This window comes from Centrocercus urophasianus, unplaced genomic scaffold, assembly GCF_019232065.1.
Source record: "Centrocercus urophasianus isolate 14NV4802_14NV808 unplaced genomic scaffold, USGS_Curo_1.0 seq_16, whole genome shotgun sequence".
Taxonomy (NCBI): Eukaryota; Metazoa; Chordata; class Aves; order Galliformes; family Phasianidae; genus Centrocercus; species Centrocercus urophasianus.
In genome coordinates, this window is record NW_024884711.1 from 38,574,107 (window position 1) to 38,595,042 (window position 20,936).

Consider the following 20,936-nt stretch of genomic DNA (forward strand, 5'->3'; position numbering starts at 1 on the left):
TTGTTTGTTTTTTCTTTAACGAGCAGCTTCTTTCATGCTGTATTTTCCTTCTTTGGAACTAATTGTAAAAATGGTAAAATACTACCTGTACCTTTCTCATGTTGTGCTTCTTTCTCCTTTAGAATGTTAAAACATCGGAACGGCGCGTACGTATCCATGTGACACATGAATCGAAGCCAGAATTAGCACTTGATTACATTGAATATTTATTGACTCATCCTGTCAATCGTGGTTGCCTGCTCTCTGTTCCTAAAAAGAAACTGAACCATCTTCTGAAAGTTCTCAGTGCTGCTAAGGTAGTGTTGTCCTTACCACAAGCCATGCTTATAAAAGAGTGCATCATGTGATAGATTGCCTTACATTAAACTCTGCGAATACATAAGTAGATTTTGTTACAGCTTTTTCCCCTTCTACTTCAGACAAATATTGTAAACTAGAAGTATATTAGTTCAGAATTGTTTATTGGTAGCAAATTTTAATTGCTTTTTCACTTGTAGGTGCCTCTAATTTGTGTGATCCAGTGTTGAGCATTTTTAAGGAACCTGACTTTCAGAATGTACATGTAAGGAATAGTTTGAAAATGGGTTCCAGCATTCCAAAATGAAAATACTTGAAATGATGCTCCTTGGTTTTGTCTTTTTTTTTTTTTTTTTTTTTCCTTATTTTAAAATCTTCTGTTTAAAGGTGTTGAGGAAAAGACTACACAACTTTTTTTGAAAGGTTTTTCTGGCAAATATAAATGTCAGCTTTGGTATTTCAGGAGATTCTTGGCTCAGTTCTGAAAACAGCTGATACAAATCGTGGTAGCTGCAATCAAAGAACTGGCTTAAGAGCCTTCAGCCTATGTTGCAGGTTGAGTATTCATCTTCAAAACAAGGTACATTTATACTTTTTTAGTATAAGCAGGACTTCAAGCTGACAGTATAAGGAAATTCCAGAAGAATTAGAAAACGTTTATAAACTTCTGTTTTTGTTTTCCAGTTTTCTGAAGAAGGAAAAGATTATCTGTCACATCTGCAGGAGACAGGGGCTTGGGTAGAAAGTCACGTTTTACCTTTTATACTAGCAACTGAACAAGAGGATGGAATTGCAAAACAGAGTAATGTTCCTGAATTAATTATCCAGGTTAGAGCTCTCTTCTCACATAAATCAAACTGCTTGCAGCCAAATAAGTGGTATATGTAAATTTCAGGTTTACAAACATTGTTATCCAAAATGCCCAGTGCACTATGCAGTATGATTTGGAAGCCAAGGAAGGTCATGTTACTGTGAAAGAGAGGATTTAAATCTAATCATATTGGCTTGCTTTGTTTCCCTCTTTCCTTCCGCTTTCCCAAAAGAAAAGGTAGAATTATACCCTGAGGAATTCAGCATACTTCATTCTGGTGCTGAGTACCAGAAAACATCTGTGAAAGTCAGCAGAGTGAGAAGTGGGAGTTGCCTGGGAATTTAATAGTAAGGAAGTGAGTCTTTTACTGACTTGGAGTTGCACTGCTGCAGCCAAATGACTTTTTGAAGGCTGTAAAGAGGCGTTAAGTAAGTGCTGTAGTCGTTCTTGGGACAGGTTAATTGTGTGTTTAATAAGCTATTGCCCCTTTTCAAAATGAAATAATTGGCACGCATACTGCTACTCTGGCTATTTGTCAGAAGTTGGCAGTCATAGGATTCAGGCTGATGAAAAGACAAAACACAAAATAAAGAATATGTACCAGCATTTCTAGAGTGTGTTTGATCAATTTCCCAGGTCTGAATAGAAATTGAAAATGAAAGTACTGATAAATAATAAAATAGGAAGTTATCAACTACAGAACTATCTGACATGCTGCTTGATGAGTCTGTAATAATGCTCCTTGTTAGTAGATGTGTAGAAAGCATGTGATTAGGTAATGTTTAAGCAATTTTTTAATTGTCTGCTGTTGTATTTCCCTTGTGTGTCGCTTAACCAAGTGTAATTTTACCACTGAGCTGTGGGTCTTTTCAAATTTTAGTCAAGGGAGAGAATATGGGACAAACTTCAATCACAATCTGTGTCTCTGAATGGCCCAGCTCATGTAAATGCAGGCTGGTTAAAAAAAAGATAATTAAATGGTTCCTTTGATTTCATATTTTTATTACTTCTCGCTACTACTGAACTGTTGCTTTATGTAATAATGTTTTTTTGTTTTTAATTTATTTTTGTATCTCTTTTCTAGGCCTATCTGTCAGTCTGCAAAGATGTCATAATGGTTGGTCTCGGAAACGTCAAGTTTCAACTGTACTTTTTAGATGTGGCACTTTCAGTTATACAAACAGGTACAAAGCGTAGAGCTAACATCAACACCCCCATACACAATTAGGTGGCATGTTTTTATATTAACAGAGCTGTTATTTTTTTGCATTGTGGAATCTCTTTCTCAAAAAAACAGTGTTTTTAGTTGATGCAAATGTCATTAATACAGTGAGAAGTAACAACAGCTTTTCAGCAAATTGAAAACAAGCAGAGAAGCTGTCTAGCATCTTGCCATTGTTGGTAACTAATGCTTTTTCCTTGCTGTTAAATTCCTGTTATATAATCGGGATATCACACAGTAGTATATGTACATAAATATTTGTGCACACTGATTTCATGTGTACGTATATATATCTCCCTATCTTAACAGACAAAATTGTAGTGCAGTTTAAATTTGGCTGACATTTGGAAAGTTAAGTTGACAGCAGAGACAGAATTAAAGCTCAGTTCTCACAAAATATACAATTTTATTCCATATACTTCAAGAATTTTTTGAAGGAACGCTGGATTTATACTCAACTAAATACTAATTGAAATACATGAAAAATTCAGCTGAAGGTGCTCAGAAACTAAATGCATCATCTAGGAAACTGTAGCTGTTTGTGGTATGTGAGTTATTTTTAAATTTGTATCTGAAGAATATCTCATTTCAGTGTATATATCGTGGTATTTATCTCTTTAGCCAGGGGTGGCTTTTGTGCACCAGTGCTGCTGTGTGCACTAAAAGAAATTACTGAAGCTTCTGTGACTCAGAGCACTGAGGTGGATGAAGTAGCCCAGGTCCTCCATGCTGTACAGAGCATCTTCCAGAAGGTTTTAGAATGTGTTGCAAGCAGAATCAAGGAACAGAATGGAGAAGGGATTCAGGTATTACTCTTAACATCACTACCTGTGTGCAAATGAATCCATACTTTTACTCAAATGCAACGTGATGTTACACTTTGAAGTTGTTACTCCATTCAACATCTGATTTATATTTTCAGTAAGTTTTTCTAATATTGCTTCCCCATCTCCATTAGTGTTTGTTTTTTTTTTTTTTTTTTGGTCTTGAGACAGAATTGCTAGTAATCCAGAGAACAGTGTGTTATGTTGCCTATGATCTACACTACGAATGATCTACCGTGACCTACCCTGTGACACTGTTAGGTCATAGGTTAGATACACTATTAACCTTGTCAGTGAAAATGGACTCAATCCTGAGCAAAGGTTTTGGTCATATATATTCTGATCTTGGGAGAGATGAGAAATTATGGCTATTTTATGATTGTTTCAGCTTGAACTACAAAAGCTTCGGGAAAATGTCCCGAAGTTCTTCAGACCATCCTATCTTCACAGAAAATTCAGCTTCTTGAGTTTTATAGCAGAGAAGATAACAGTAAGATAGACGGATCACAGTGGAAAATATGATCTGCTTATTAGACCTTTTGAAATATGGGTGTTTTTTTTTTGTTGGGTTTTTTTTTTGTTCAATTATTGTTTTGTTTGCTTTTTTTCTGAAACCTGTGAGTAGACTTCTGATCGTTGTTACTGCTTTCCTTCCTGATCCCAAGTGAGCAGAATACCACAGTGACTTTCAGGGTGTCACCTGCACTTCTCTGCAGACAGCAGTTTGCTGAAATATTTTAATCATTTTCATGCAATCTCAAGCAGCTGATCTGTTTGTCTTTGCTTTCAGTTGATTCAGTCTGTTCAAACACCTCTCGGAGATTTCTTACACGCGGTCCAATGCTGGCATTCACTTTGCCCAGCAGTTCACCAGAGTGTGTTCTCCACTCTCCTAGCTGCAATACTGGCAGAGATAAAGTATGCGCTACAGGAGGTAAAGTTAATGCTGATTGCTTTTTAAAGGTTATACTGGAAGTAGAAAGCTGCATTCAGAAAATGTGTTTTTCCTACTGCAGATGAAGATTTTGTGTGTTATGGCATGGAACAAATAGGATGTTTTATTTGCCATAATTTGATCTTAAAATGCATCTCTCGGGTTTACAAACACACGTATGATGCCTGTCCTGAAATTTGGTTCAGTATCTGATCCTTGCAGAAAATTTTAGAAGTCAGACAGTGTTGGGGGTAAACAACAGGGTCTTTTTTGAGAAGTTCTTTGTCTGTGTATTTGTACTGAGTCTGGCTCTGGAGGAGTTAACTTTGTTCATAGCAGCCTGTACGCTGCTGTGGTTTGCACTTGAGTTTAAAACAGTATTGGTGGTACACCAGCAAGTTTTGGCTGTTGGTAAGCAGTGTTTGCACAGTGTCAGGACTCCCTCAGCCAAGATACTGACACTGACTGACCACAGGCAGGCACGCTTCAGACCGATAATGTGCTCAGCAAAGTTCATGGGAAGCAGGAAGAAGGGTCATTTGTGGTTATGGCACTTGTCTTTCTAAGCAACCATTATGGTCTCTGTCAGAAAGAGCCTCTTTTCAGCCTTGCTTTCCAGGAGGTGGGTTGATGTGTGCCTTCCAATTGAAAAAAGGGAATGAATTCTGTATTTTGCTGTACACATATGTGCAGCTTTTGCTCCAGTAAATCAGAACTTGTGTTCTAACTAAATACTTGCCATACTATTCAGAACTGGATTCAAAAAGACTTAGCCTAAGGAATCACTGGCATCTAAGTTTAAGAAATTGTGGCATATACTTAAACGTGAAGACACAAAGGATATTTATTTCTGTTCAGTATGCTGTGTTCATAGTGACCAGTCATAAGCTTGTACTCAGGCAAACTGTGGAGACAGTTTCCCACAATGCTGTTTACGTCGTTCAGTTTTAGCCTTTCAAATTTCATTTTTTGTTATTTAGGGCACTGCACAATTGATTTAAGGTGTTCAAACAATGCATGGGAATGTTGTCTTGAATTATTTAAGAATAAATTGCTTAATGTAATTACTGCAGTAGAGGTTTGCCTGGATGTTTTCTGCATGTGTGTGAAGTTATTGACTGCTCCTTCTCTAGGCTTCTGGTGAAAAAGCTTTCACGATACCAAGGACAGTTTCAGACCTTCCGCCTCTTTCAAGCAGCTTAATGGCAATAATTATGAAGTCTGTTAATGTGGTCAGGTAAATGTTTCTTCATTAAGTTGTCCAAGGTTGTTAATAACATAGAACAGCTTATGTATATTCAATAATATTTTAATTTCTGAATTGAAATACATTATGAGAAACTGAAATTTCTTATTAAATTCACCTGCATGATTGTAATGTGGGAGATGCTGACTGGTGGGTTTTTTCTTTCTTTTTTTTTTTAAACGTCCAACAGTGCTTGTTTACAAAGCTGTTCATCTAACTGAGGTCTTTGACCAGACTTCTTTCCTCTTTTCATTCATAAGAAAGAATGGCTATATAAAATTCAAAACCTTTTTCAAGTCCTATATTTTGAGAAAAGAGTTCTTCACTCTTCTCTCTTTTTTTTTTTTTTAATTTTTTTTTAATTGGAAACACTTCCAATTTAATTTTTATGACATACACATTTTAGAATAAAATGTTAATTAAACTCTAGGTTCTAATTGAGCTACAAGCAGTGTTAGATTTAAGGACCTGAGTTGTTACTGGCAATCCACTGGAGTCATATAATGTATTTTAAACTTCACTATAAATTGATTTTAGAAAGTTCACCATAAATCGTACTAATTACATTCCACTGGTTACAGTATTTTTTTCAGACTGTTCTTCCCAAAATACTCCACAAGCTCTAATTTCTCAGAAAAGCTACTTATTCTATGGGAAAACCTTTTACTTTCTTCCCCAGCAATATATGAACTCAAACACGCTCACAGTCCCATAAGAAGCCCGCTGTTCTCCACCACCCCATAAGCACACCTTTGCCCTACATGGTATCTTCTAAGCTGTGTTGGCAACATAGTGTAATCACAAGCTTGTTCTGTTCTATTTTGAAATAAACATGATTTAGAAAGTATATCTATGTTATTTTTTCCTTAGGTCATTTTTAAATGAATTACTGGAATGCATTCTATCTGAAGAAATTGAAGGGATTTTTAGTCTTACATCTGTGGTCTGCACTGTGATTGTAATTAAAGGTCAGTCAAACCAATTCTGTACTACATATGTGCGTGTGTATTAAAAAAATACAGTACTATATACTTTTGAATTTATTTATTGCTCGTATAATTTAATAAAACAATTCAGCAGGTACGAAGGCATATCACTTGTACATGATGGTGTTAAGCTTTGGACTTAAAAAGTTCTATAGTGAGTCAGAAAATATGACTGCTAACTCATGGGGTCCGTCTCTATATTTGCTTGGCTGAAACACACAGTCATTAATCTAGGGCAGTGAAAACCTAGTCATATCTAATCTTTTTAAGTAGTCTTGTGGGGTGTTTTTTGTCTTTTTAAAAGACACTGTATGAAAATGTGCGAAAGGTTTTTGGGTTTGCTTTCTTTTATTTTGGTTAAGCAGTATTTTAGTCCAACATTTTAACATAATCCTATTTCAAATAGGTAAGCACAAAACATCACTTCTAAAAGATGTTGCACCTGTCATTCAGAGAAAGCTTATGACCTACAAGGAAGCTGCCACAGAAGAATTTAGCAGTACTGAAAGGTAAATTTGCTAAGGGGGGAATGACACTAACCTCTCCTATACCCTTTCTGTTGTGCTCTGTAATACAGCTGAAGCATTCTGAATGATCACACGTTTTAAAATAGGGGGTAAAAACCTTGTGAGACACTGAGTTCAGCACAGTATCAAATTTCCTATCCATGCATTTTGCTGTGATTGCAATCTTCACATATTTTAGTTTTAGTTTGTTTTCTTTTTGGCGGGGGGGAGCATTTAATTTAAATGTGTTATGACTTAATCCCATATATTGCAGTATTCACAAGACTTCACAGTAGTGACTGCTGCTTGGGATCTTGTTTTAGCTAGTTGTTGAAATGAGAACAAAGTTCTTTTGGTTGAGACATACCATACAAACAAAATCAAGCAAAACTTAACAATTGTTTTTCTCGTAAGTTATATAATGCTGGGTTACCAAGTGTTATACCAAAATGTTTTTTAAAATGATGATTATATACTGGAAAGGAAAGGCTAGAAGCAAAGTATTGTGATTCACTTTGCAATTCTTTTAATCAAGAAAAGGGTGAGAATTTAAAGCATATCTTACCATGATTAAATAAACAGGCACATGAGAATGAATAATTGCTGCCACTTGAGTGCACTACCGACTATAAATTTCAGTAAGAACAGATAATTGCTTTATGAATGTATGTGAACCTCTCTGCCCCAGCCTAGAAGTTGGGGCAGGCAGAGAGCATAAGATACTACACAGTGCTTAGCTTTGTGATGTATGAATGGCTGCCTTACCATAAAAAGCCAGTTGCAGATAAAATCGTGAGCTTATGAATACAAACGTGATGATGGGAAGTGTTCATAACAAGAATGTGAATTACACTATGATATCAAAAAATTGTGCAAAGCTCTGATCTAGCTTTTGAATTTGAGAGAATTAGAACTGTACGGTAAGAACACCCACAAATATGTTGGGTTGGTGGTGGTTATTATTTTTTTTTTTTTTTACCCCTATCTGCAGAAAGTAAACAAATTCATGTTGGGAAAAGGTCAGGAGAAAGTTCTTCAATGATAAGGTTTTCTAGGATTAATTTATAGTGTTTGTGCTTTCTTAGATAGGCTTTATAGCTGAACAGGCTGGGCCTGTAGTGTTGCCTACATGCCATTTTTAGTGCTCTATCACACTGTGCTCATGTATAATTACAGTGGGGTTATGCAGTCTGAAACGTGCACTGTTCTTTGTAAACTTGTTAGGATTGTGTTTTCCCACTTTGCTTACCAAACCCAAAAATATGAATTATGGAATGCTGCAAGTTAGATGTTTGATGGTTACTTTGTACCCGATGCTACAAACACGTGGTGTTGCACTGATGCTAAAACTTGTTGCTGTGTTTTAACTAACTGTTCATATTATTCATAATATTACCACTTTCTTCTGTCGTAGTAACTTTGGTGGATTGCTTTATTTAATGCCCAGGTATAGTAGGAAATGGTGAGATGCTTTAATTTCCCAAGAGACCTGACATTCTGCACCAACATCTTAAACTTAGAAGCAATCTATTACATATTAATGAAAAAAGAAATAGGTGAAAACCTGTCTGGTGGAGTACTTAAAGTGCTGTCGTTAAGCAAGGAATTGTTACACTAATTTAGAAGCAAAACTTTTCATTATAAATTAGTCTTCCCTCCTCAGCTGAGCTAGCAGTTTAAGAAGGCCCTGTGGGTCTAAAATTGCTGTTCAGTGCACTTTAAAATTCTGGACAGCATATTGTATATGGAAAGAATTTCCTCAAGAGTAATAGCACACACATTAATTTAGTTTATAAAATGCAGGTATTTATTTCGAGCAAAAAAAAAAAAGCTAATAAAGCTGCCAACGCAGTGATTTGGAGACTAGAGAAAAGTGTTCCATGCTCTTTGAAACAAATGCACTTTGAAATAATACCTTTTTTCTTGGTATTCTGTAATTACTTTAATTAGCATCTCAGTATCTGGGTGCTAGGATTTAAACTGAGCAAATGAAGAATGAAGTGTTTCTTTAGTATAATCACTCAGCTAGCTTCCCAGTCTCCTTTTTGCGCTCTCACTGCACCTATGAATAATGATTCTTGCATTGTTTTGTAACATAAATTTTTTGTATGAGTTGTCTGCTACGTATCAGAAAAGCAGCATTTCCTATCAAAGGCTATTAGCATTTTAAAGGAGAAATATATGACACCACCAGGGCCGTAGGAATTTGGGATGATCTGACAAGCAATATGCTGCTTTGTCTGTGGTATGTCTGGTCTTGGTATTGCTTAATGAGTGCCCTCCTAAATATCTGACTAAATCTTGCTTCTCGAGTGTAAGTCTGTAACAACAATAATAATAAAGTAGCATGAAGGATAAAGTTTATTGTCGTTAACACTGAGACCATGAAATAATGTTTTGGTAGAAGAGCAAAGTCCTTCTGTCTTTGTAGGGTATCATGAAACATTACTAGAAGTTATGTCAGAATGCAGCTACAAAGGCACCCCTGTGAGTGACAACTTCAGGGAATGTAAGAAAACAAAGAGGGCCTTCCAAATGGAAGTTCCATAGCTGACTTTTGAGGCTGTTTAGGAGTAATGTGAAACAAGAGAAAGAAAGTGACTAACATGGGTGCATATAAGGAAAAGACAGACTGCTCAGGCTGGAGGAGAAAAATGAGGAGAAAAATTACAAAGAGAGAAGAATGAGGGAGAACAGAAAAATGAAAAGTGGTTTTAGAGTGAAGTAGCAGTTGAATTGAAATTTGACTATTTCTGTTTAAAAAAGAGTAAAAATGCTGTGAGAGTTGATGCTTCTCAATCTGTGTAAATATTGAGATAATTGAATGCTTGAATTGGCTTTGTAAATTAAACCAATTAGTTGTAAATTATAGCTAGAGATGGTCAGCAGGAAAATGGAAGAGTTGAAGAAAAGGAGCTGTTTCAAAAGTGATTTTGTAAAAGGATATTTAATTTTTTAATGGAATAAGTTGTCAAAGAAATAGGGTAAAAAGATCTAGCTCTGCTCTTGCAATCAAGTAACTGAGGACTGATTTCAGCTGTCTAACTGTGTTATGCTTTGTTTTATGCTGTTTCAGAATAATGTATGAATCATCTCAGAAAATTTTGGATGAAATCCTGAATCCTTGACCATGTGGAAGCTTTTGTCATAAAATCTGAAAGGAGATATATTGTTTAAAGGAAAATATCATATTGTAAATTTATTAATAGCTAAGATTTATTTTCTGCTATTCTGTACAGTTAAAGCAGGCAAAAAGTATTTAAGTGTATATAGAAAACATGTAGTATTAAAGATTGCCAAAGACCTTTAAGAAGGTGGTTTTGTATAAAATTATGGGGGAGGGTAAAAATCACAATTATCATTTGTCTGATAAAAACAAGATAGTATCTCATACTTTGGGACTGAGACAGCACACAACCTCAGACCCTGGGAAATTCTCAGAGAATATTCATGTCAAAGCACATGAAGTACAACAAGGTGTTTGGATATTGCCAGCATGAATGCACAAAAAGCAAATTCTTCTTGGCCAATCACATTTCCTTCCTTTTTGTGGATGAAATAAGAGCAGAAGATGTCAACTTTCCTGTCCTTAGAAAGACTGTTAACAGAGACTTACAATATATATTTGTGGCCAAGTTGGAGAGAGATGGACTGTGCTGGATGAGCTACATGTAGAGTGGAGAACTGCCTGGCCACTCAGGGTTTAACAATAATGGTGCTGTGAAGTCCTACTGATGGCATTCCTCAAGGAATTGTTCCCAATGCTGTTCAATGTTTTCATTAAAAGTCTTTAGCAGGGAATGAAATGCAAATTGCCAGGTGCCAGCACCTTGGGAGCAGTGGTTGAAACAGTTGAGGGGTAATGTTGGCCAGCTCAGTAGCAGCCTGACCTAATCTAATGGATCTGATCTAATCTGATCTAATGGACATAGAAAACAGCAAATCTTGTAGAGTTCAGCCCTGACACACGCAAAGTCCTCTACCTGCAATGGACAAATCCCATACCACAGCAGAAGAGCTGTCTTCACTTACGTGACAAGGATTATGAAAAGACTTTTCTCAAAAGTACAAATCAAGAAGACACAAGGCAGCGGACAGAAGCTGCAGCAAGAGAAACTGGACACATGCAAGTATTTTCCTGATCAAAGTGAAACAAAATGGAACAGGGGCACCAGAAAGACAGTGCAAGATCCGTCCTTAGAGATGACAAGAACTCGATTGGCCAACGTGATGTAATTTTGAAGTTACTCCTGCCTGAGCTGGGGATTGGACTGAATTATCTCATGAGCTTCCTCTCAAGTTAAATAAGTTTAATTGCTTTGTATTTGGCTCTTTTTACAAATTAATGCCACAGGCGATGCAGACATGTAAGCCACTTGCTTAGCTTTTCAATGTGAACAGATGCTCTCTCGAAACTAGTAATACAGTGTTGATTGCAGAATGTTATTTTGCCTAAACTGAGGCATATATAAATCAGATGTCTAAGTTCACAATGCAATGTTTTTGCCTGTTTTAGAAGTAAGCCTACTAGGCAGCCCTGGAAACTGATTCAAGCAGGGACTGAAAAGATGGCAGTGATGTCTTAGACTTGGATATCTAATCATTGTCTACAAAGAGGGACAGGATGCTTCTCATTTAGTGCCTGTACAAATGGCTCATTGACATCCCTGGTGCTACTGAGTGGCACTGACACTGAAATTAGCAAATTTACCTAAATGAAGTCAGACTTAATTCTTGATTAGGATCTGAGCACAGTGCTCTTCCCCCATCTCTCTAACCAGACGTCTTTGTAGTGCATCAATCTTCTATGTAGAAGCTGATTTAACTGGAATGTTGATACTTAAAAATAATCACATCCTTAATAAACTGTCAGACTTTGCAACAGGAAAGTCAGCTTATGAAGAGGTGAATTCCAGATTTACTTTCTCCACAACACTAGCCTGAGCCAGAAAGACATGCTGCCACAGCAGGTAGCTGTAGGTCTGCCAACTGTTTATCTATCAACATCTTTATAAAAACTGGGTGTCCTTTGGCCTTCATTCTTCTACATCTGCTAACATGCAGGTGTTCCTGTAATGACCTTTTAAATCTTCTCATTATACAAATTAGTTAATGAATATGTAAATCACCATGGATTTTTCTTTTGCTTTTCAGTCTTTCACTATTTGCTCATATTAGAAGAGTTACTGCCTTTTTATTCTCCTCAGTCTGTAACGATGCTTTTTGAGTTGTATTTTTCTTCTTGATGGACTACTTGTTACAGACTCAGTATTCCAGATCCTGAAATACAGATAACTGCCAACAGCAGAAATTATTCTAAAGAACTTGGAGGTGATATCGCCAGGAAGGGTAAGAAAGCTTAAAGATGAACCTTTGTCTTCTCGGTGGCTGATGCTCCAAGGGGATGAAATAGTTCTGTGGTAGCAGTGCTGCTGGTCTATAGACCTTGGGATCCAATCCAGCTCTGTTACAGCTCCTCTCATAGGTGAAAAACCATTGGCTTTCTGCAACACAAGCACTGATCTCTGAATTCCTTGTGACAAAATCTGTCATGTGCTTTCTCCTTGAGTCTTCATAAATATTCCAACAGTTTAGTCAGATTTAATTTGCAATGAGAGCACTGAATAAAGTTTTGTCAAGTTGTTATATCCTTACACTTTTGTTTTCAAGATATAAATAAAGTGTATATTTCTTAAGCTTCATTAATTTTTTGAGACCTGTAAATCAGATGTGTTTTACCTTACTGATTGAAAGTGCCTTTGCAGTACTGCTGGGGCAGAGGGACTGATCTTTGTTATTGCTGTGGGGTGACTGATATTGAGAAGTTTATTTGGCTGTCTATACTATCAAAACTGGATGTCATAGAACTTCCCAAAGTTCTCAGACCCACTGAGATCGGTTCAGTTTTCCAAGAGGATAACTTTAATTAGTAAAATTGTTTGAAATACAACCAAGATAGCACCATTCTAAGATATTCTTCAAGCAATTTGCCTTGGAAGTCACTGTTAATGTACAACTACCTGAAAAATAAGTTTTCTAGTCAAAAGTTGTACCTGTAAATAGCATGCTTATAACTCTCTCCTTCATACATATATACCAGTTTAAATATTTAGTGAAGAAGTGCTCCTTTAGATGATTTCATTAATCTTAACTATATTAGTCTGCTGTATTTGTTAGGGGTTTGGTCTCATTTTTGACAACAAAGTTTGTTTGCTGTTTTCTGGCTTGGAAACAAGGCCCAGCAGTCTTCCCGCTATCACAGCTTCAAATTATGAGCTGAAGAAAACACAGGAGCAGATCTCAAGCTTACTCCTTAGCAAAATTAAAAAAAAAAAAAAAAAAAAAAAAAAAAACCACGTCTTCAAGTATGGATCCAACTGCACAACCTTTGAAGCTTGCCAAGGAAAAGGAAAATAAATCTGTTTTGCACCTGATGTTTAATCTAATGATAGCTACAATTCACTTTGCATTCATATTTGCATCTGCTGCTATTAAGTGCTTTGAGGTCTTCTGGCTTAGAAAACAGGAGACTAATTTTGAAGATATTTTGAATAAGCACTTAGCAAAAAAATATCATAAGGACTGTGATGCAAAATGACAAGCTGCATGAGTTAACTTCTATTATTCCCTGATTTGCTTCTATTGTGAACAGAGACCACTTACAGCTTCCTACCATGGCTGTACTGAGAGCAGCAATAGCTACAGCTGACCGTTCCAGCTAGAACAGCATGTCTTGGTACTTTTATCTCAACAATTAGCTGCCCAAGGACAGCTGTCAAGAGTAGCCATTCCTTTTTCCCAGCAGCCAAAGTTCCCTTAAGCCATGGTAACTAGATGTGTTTTCCTAATCTACTTCCGATAACAAGAGCTCTTAGTCCTGGGCTCTGTGCAGCCACCTGGCTGAGCATAACCTTGCTCACAGCCCTAGGCTTCAAGCAGCTATGTAATTGTAGCTTTAATTTAGCCAGCAATCATTGGAATTCTCTTCACAAGGTTATTCAGCATAGACATGTCCTTACATCTTCCAACCATGGGTCAATACATCATAGTCCTAGGGAAGCTGCAGAAATTGCGTGCATTAGTACTGATAAAACTTCAACAGTGGAAATTAACCTTCTGCTCTGTTAGTCAGCAGTTTTTCAAGGCAGTACCAGTGGCAGTTCTATTGATGTTGCTTTATTACTCCTCACAACTGGGAAGTAGAAGCTGTTACCAGCTTTTATCTTGTTTGATTTGGCAGAGGACCACATTGCTTTCTTGAAAGTAAGACTTCTCCAAGATATGACTTCACACTTCTTTCCTTTTCATTTCCGTTACTCCAGATTTAATGTTACTAAATTCTTCCTATGTAGCATTCTAGTCCTATTTTTCATACTGCTGCAAACTCTGTACCAGTTACAAATACTTTTAGTGTGTGTGGTACATTAATGACAATATTAAATAAGGTGTCTTTCCAAAACATCATTAGTGATTCTTTTCAACCAAATCTATTTCTCTTTTCCGTTCAATTAGTTCCTCACCCTCCTGTAATGATTCCTGTAATAATCCTTGTTCTGGTTTTAATATTGTTTTAATATTGTTTTTACATGCTACAGTAAGAGCTGCTTTGCTGTAAAGCCTTCCATTTAAGCCTTTACATTTTAGTCCTTGCTGGACAGACACAGTAATCCTGTGGAACCAAGTGCCTACCCTCAAGGAACAGATAGGACAGAGCCAGCCCAGCCTCCTTCTGGGTTCTCCACCTGTGTGACACCATATGCTTTTCTGCCTTGTGGGGGCAATTATTAAACGCACAAACTGTACTGGTCATATGAATGAATATTGATTTGGCTTTTTTTTTTTGTTCTATATAAAGAACAATTCCTACTTACTAATTGCCTAAAAACGGCACCTGAATGCCAGCTTAATATCAAGAAATGTCAGTTTCATATGCTGACCTTTCTGAAATCTTGCCATGCTTATTAAAAGAGGCGTGCATTAGCAACTTTATTTTCTTAAAATAGCATCTAAAGGAAAAATGCAGCATCTGTAAGAGGTTACAAACCCAATTAGACCAATAGGATACTTAAAAAAGTGATTCTAGTTACGGCTCAAAGCTATTTAAGGGCAGCATGACCTGAGTTATCCCACTGCTCCGATGAGGGAAAAGACCCTTTGAGTGAGTGTGCCCTTTTTTAGTCATCATAATGACAAAAGCAGTGTCCTTTATTTCTGAATGACCATCCTTAGTGACAAAATGAAGGAGTTCTTCCTCTCAGCTTCTGTCCCCACATTTCCCTTGATGGACCACTGCTGTTGATCAGCAGGATGGCTATTCCCATGTGGCCATTTGTCAATTACACGTGAAATTTCTCCACAGCTCAAGCTGTTTCCATCAAAGGCCTTTGGCCCACCACCAGGAAAAGCAGATTTGCCCACATACAGGAGCTGCTGGGGGAACACCCAGTGTGCAGACTGCAACAGCCTACCTTTAGACATTTCAGTTCACACTGGATCTTTGCAATAACATTTAAACTTAAAAACAGTAGCAAGAGGCTTAAACTGCACGGCCTAATATAAGTGCATTACCCAAGAATCTGATTTTTAAGTGAAAAGAGGTGAAGTTGCACTGACTTTCTTTAGTAGGTTATTTTTTTCAATTATTTTTTCATGCCTGCACTTGTTAGAATTTTAGGTTATAGAAATACTGGAAAAGAAGAAAAATAAGACCAGTCAATCTGGTTCAATCAAAGTTCATTGGACAGGCTCATTCATCTAAGAGGAAGATTCTCTTAAGAAGTCAAATAAGTGTTTTTGTTTGGTCTTCGATGCTCCATCAGAACGCTCTGAACTATAAAAGAGAGTAAAGGGGAGGCTTTTCAAAGAAGTGATTCAGAACAGGAAAAAGCATCCTCTTTCTTCTACATTTCAACTTCAAGTAGTTGGTCCACAACCTGTGAATATTCTTACCATAGTCATGTACTTCCAAAGATACATCGTGTAATTTCATTGCAGTCAAAACAATTTTCCTTTACCCAGCTGCCATTACCATGAACTTTCTCTACTTTTTTTTTTTTTGCAGGTCACAGCACATCCTTAATAATCTTTCTTTACATGAAACACATCACAGGAGTAGTGCTGTGCTCTGTACCACAATCCCCTCACCAAGATTTTCTAAATTTTTAAACTAGAAACTACACACTTAAACTTTTTTTTGCTATTCAAAATAAGAATAACCCTGCCAATAGGCATTAAACTATGAAACTGAAGCTAGCTTACTTCTTGCTCGGTTCTGAACTGCTCTCAAACATACTGTTCTACTATAGATTCTTTCCCAGACTTTTTCTCAATGATACTCAAAGTTTATAGCCATACAACAATACAGCAAATTGTCTCTAGGTCACCACCAGGCTTTCCTTTGTGTCTATTACAATAAGCAGAGGAACAATCATTTCCAGGTAGAACACACAAGATGGGCTTAGTCTAAAAATGTACATCTTCAGTAATAAGCAGCCAAAGAAAGAGCTGAAACAAAAATTAGAGAGGAGGACACTTACAGTCATCCTTTGTCATCCTCTCATCATCAAACAATAGGCTGGAAAATACAAGCATCCACACTGTGCCTTGTGAAACCAGAGCCTCCCTCAATGCGTAACATATGAAAGCACAGTGTAGAAACCTACTAGAATGGAAAGGTCAGGCACTCAAAAGTCAGGAAATGCCACAGTGAAGATGTCCACAGCTTTAGGCTCACCTTTGGGTATACGTGGAACACCACAGTATTTTTAGTTACTTTCAGACAAGCTTCTTATTCCACACAAACTGCTCTATCTGCTCTGTTATGATTCAAAACCTTCGCTGTTGAAAGTACAGCAAGCACAGTGCTTTTTCTCCCATCACTGTTCAACACGTAGCTCTGTTCCCTTCACATGCTGCATGTTGTTCATACCCAGCTCTGAGAACAAAACTGTTAACTCCCACAATGACGTGACACCAATACTTTCTACTGCAGTCACAGTTTCACAATGACTCACGCACCTTTCCAACTCCCTGTAGGTTTCCTTACTGCCATTTTACAAATATACAGTGACATAAGTTAAATGTTTTCTTTGAAATTTGGAAACTCTGAGATGTCACACTGTATAGCACTGGTTACCTTGAAGTACAGCTTTCACATGTCTTCAGAAGTAGTTACGAATGCTTAGCACCATCCAACTCACACCCCAGCTTTCTACAAAGTGAGGTATGTGCAACTTGAGTTTCCCAGCAGGAGCACAGCAAAAACAGATGACTCTTTGGGGCATCAGATCCCATGATAATGGTTCAGCTGTGTGTTTCTCCACATGCACTTAATTGTCCCCAGTTTTATGTCTGAATTTTAACTAATGCTGCAAAGACAAGCTATCTTGTTTAGGGAAACACCCAAATTCACCAAAATAGGTTTGTCTTCTCTCTGCAATGAGACTAAGCTCTACAGAGAAGATGGATAATCATCTTGTGTGGACAGCACAAGATGAAGAAAGGGAAGAAAAGCCACACTGCCAATGGACTTTGTAACAGCAAAGAACAGTGACATTCAGGCACCTGGGGCTCTGCTCCACTTGTCAAACTCTGTATCTGAAATCTGCCTTCTTATCGCCTCCTCCTAGGAGTTCAGGGTCTCCTTTTCTATCTGTGAATCCTTCACTCAGAGCTCAGTCTCCAGACAAGACTGTGACTCCAAGGGGAGGGAATGTCCTGGTTAAAGAGATGCCAACTGCTGCTCCAAGTGGAAGCTGGAGGATTACTACAATGGAAAAATATATAAGTAAATAGCAAAGAACTTTTTAGTACTGTGGTTCTCCAAGAAGTACTGTTCTGTACACCACCAGTCTTCCTCCTGCTAGAGATCCTGTACTGCTCATTAATTGAGAGAGGGAGGCACTCAAAGGGGCACAGATACAGATGCTAGAGGGGTCATTGGGTGACCCATTGCTGTAGGCTTCTTTCAACCAAGTGAGATGCTTGTCTAAACAGGGCAGTAACCAAAGGCCAAGCAACTTTCATCTTGAAATGATCTGACGTTTCATTAGATTTCACCACTTAAAACTAGTTACTGAGTAGGACAGGTTCAAACTACGTAATCCAAAATAGTCTCCAAATTTAAGAGAACTGCCCTTCATTTTCAAGTAGCATCAAGATTTTGCTAAGGATTTTTTATGTTATGAATGAATATGCATGCATGTGTAATGCTGATAGCAATAGGCAGCATTAATTCAAATATATGCGAGTTTTCCTGAGACACATTCTATTTCTAAAGGCAAAAACAAGTTTTTAGTTGCTGAAAAGTCAGTTGAGTAGCAAAAATTGGTATTTTAGCTGAGGGAAAATAGTAACCTATTGTAAGATGTCAAAATCTGCAAGAAAAATAAAAATCACTTGGAAATTAACCAGAGGGTTCTGACAGCTGGAAACAGAAAAATTGTTTAATATTGTTTTGTTCAGTATCCGTGCTGTAATATATCGAACAGTATTTTTGTTTTCAGGGCTGTTAATTCCTGTGTTGGAAGGTGATTTAATCAACTACATATCTTCTTTTTTTTTCCCCAGAATGACAAAGTTCATTAATCTCATTCATCCTTTAACTTAGCATAGGAGGAATGGATTTTCTCAGGGGATTAGGTATAAACTGTAAAAACTATTCACTGAATGTCAGATCTCACAGATCACAGAGAAGATGGGTAAAGCCAGATTTTTTTTAAAACTATTTCTCACCTCCCTCCCATGAAGAATCTCAAAGCTCTAATTCATTGAAGCATGTGGTTCCCTACTGATATTTGAAATCAGTTTGAAACAGTAGCAGTCAAATCTAATTACTGATCACACACTTATTGGTTTCAAGTTTTCGGTCCAAAAAGAAAGAATCCATTCACAATAACAACAGAAAGCCAACAACATTTACTAAGGTCTAATTTAATCTGGATATAACAACTTGAGTTTGGATTCCTTAGCTACTGTAGCCTCCCACCTTGAGACACCAGAGAGCTGCTCTTCATGCATTCTGAATACCCACACACTGCTACTTGCAGGTTGCTTCATTCCACCTTTTCCTTCTTTTCCACCAGACTTACACCCCAAACACAGCTCAGCACCCCATTTAATGTAGGTACCACCACAAGTGGCATTTAAAAACTCAGCTAGAATTTCAAACAAACTTGAACAAAATAAATTTGGGTTCAGTCCCAACTTACATTTACAAAAACTTCTGTAATTCCTAGCCAAAGCAGCAGAAAAAAGCAATGGCTTTTTTTCCCCCCCCTCACAAAGTACCATACATACTGCAGTGGCTGGTCTCATACCAAAGGTTCCTACAGCTTTAGCAATCAGCTCAAAACACACTGATCACACTCCTAAACACAGATGCTTAGGTCGTCAAGTTAATGTAAGTCACATTTACAGTTGTCAGTTAACGTAAGTCACATCTCCTGCCATTCTCACAGGTACTTTTCTCTGGCTGCATTCCCTCTCTTGGGTCCTGAACACTCCAAGTTAGGCTCTTTTCTGGCTGCTCTTTCCAGCAGCATGTAGAAAAAAATTATCACTGTGTTACAGCACAGGGAATAAAAGACCAGCTCAGAGCCCAGCAGCCACAACTAAAAATCAACCTTTTTTTTTTTTCCTTTTCCTTTAAAACACTGTCAGTCACACAGTTGTTGATGACTTTTTTTTTTTTTCCCCCTTCTGGCTTTGTATTGAACTCCTGTTTCTCACTGACGCCAAAAGGTCTTCAGAAAAATTTTTACTATTCTCCAAAGACACTTCCAAGTACTGTTTTAGAAACAAGGAGAGCTTTAAAACAGTTGAAATCAGCAGTACATTAAAACATCATTCCTAAATACAACTGAATTGCTATGATGTTCACAAAACAAATCCTACTCTTCTGTCAAACAGATGTCACTTTATCTAACTACAAAACACTAAAAGAACACTGATTTACTTTTTATCACTGGGGGATACTAAACAATTTTTCATTACTCTCTTGAAAAGTTAAGAGGTCCTTAAGTCACAAACAAGACTCAGGAGGGCTACTGTGGCCCAGCCAGCAATCTGTGCCATCAAAACATCAGAATCACAAAATCATAAATCTTGGAGAAGTCCACTAACTCCTCCAAGATTTATATATATATATAAATCTTATATGACAGTCATCTACTCCACCCATCAGCCCACTCCCGCCATGCCCACACCCCCAGGGCAGCCTGTTCCAATACCTCACCACTCTTTCAGAAAATAAACATTTCCTATTATCCAACCTGAACCTCCCCTGGTGCTACTTGAGACCATTACCTCCTACCTTTTGTGGTAGAGAACACCGGGGCAGTGCCAAGCCTCCAACGACTCCATTTGTATCCATCTATAGATCTGTAAGGAGTAAAATCTGTACACAGATGATAGGAAGACAGTTGGGTGACAAAGGATAAAACATCTACCTATTGTATAATCAGCAAGTATACAGATGTGTAACTGACAAATACGGAGAGAAGTGAGGCTGGTCTTTAGAGAACGTATAACTAGAAAGATTATCACATTAGAAAAGGATAATCAGAAACAAACAGAAAAGCTTACCTGTATCTCAGGCTCATAGAGAAAAACTCCACGGGGAGCAATCTCTACAGAGAGATCCTTCCTCACTGGCAGTCAGCCCTTAAATGGGATCTAGGAGAGGTGCAGCCAGGCTCCACCCCTGCTGGTCACACAGCTGAATTGCCTTCACCTGTGCTTCCACAGCTGACTCAGTGCTTGCCTCAGCTGATCAATCAGAGGTTCAGGCCCTGATTCAATAGTTCCCATACACCTATCATTATTTAAAATGCTATTCAATTAAATAATCTCACTGTTCTTACTTTTGATATTAATAGCAATTAACATTTTTTCACATAAAGTTTGTGAATAATGGTTCTGTGTCAAGGTGGAGTCTGGTTACAAGTGTTCCTCAGGAGCTGGTCTTGGGACCAGAGCTCTTCAACGTCTTCATCAGTGATGGAGACGATGGCATCGAGTGCATCCTCAGCAAGTCTGCAGATGACACCAAGCTGAGCGGTGCAGTCGATACATTGGAAGGAAGGAAAGCCACCCAGAGGGATCTGGATGG

At 37.6% G+C, this 20,936-nt stretch overlaps 1 protein-coding gene across 1 annotated transcript in view; it reads left to right on the top strand.

Moving 5' to 3' along the window:
- Nucleotides 1-12,727, top strand: part of NCAPG2 (non-SMC condensin II complex subunit G2) — a 37,321-nt gene extending 24,594 nt beyond the window's left edge. The window contains exons 19-28 of the mRNA XM_042816933.1: nucleotides 123-296; nucleotides 761-877; nucleotides 982-1,125; nucleotides 2,193-2,292; nucleotides 2,952-3,136; nucleotides 3,945-4,088; nucleotides 5,222-5,325; nucleotides 6,205-6,302; nucleotides 6,727-6,829; nucleotides 9,903-12,727. Coding sequence (XP_042672867.1) covers nucleotides 123-296; nucleotides 761-877; nucleotides 982-1,125; nucleotides 2,193-2,292; nucleotides 2,952-3,136; nucleotides 3,945-4,088; nucleotides 5,222-5,325; nucleotides 6,205-6,302; nucleotides 6,727-6,829; nucleotides 9,903-9,954 — 1,221 coding nt within the window. The 3' untranslated portion in view covers nucleotides 9,955-12,727. The remainder of the gene's footprint in view (nucleotides 1-122; nucleotides 297-760; nucleotides 878-981; nucleotides 1,126-2,192; nucleotides 2,293-2,951; nucleotides 3,137-3,944; nucleotides 4,089-5,221; nucleotides 5,326-6,204; nucleotides 6,303-6,726; nucleotides 6,830-9,902) is intronic.
- Nucleotides 12,728-20,936: the final 8,209 nt, after the last annotated feature.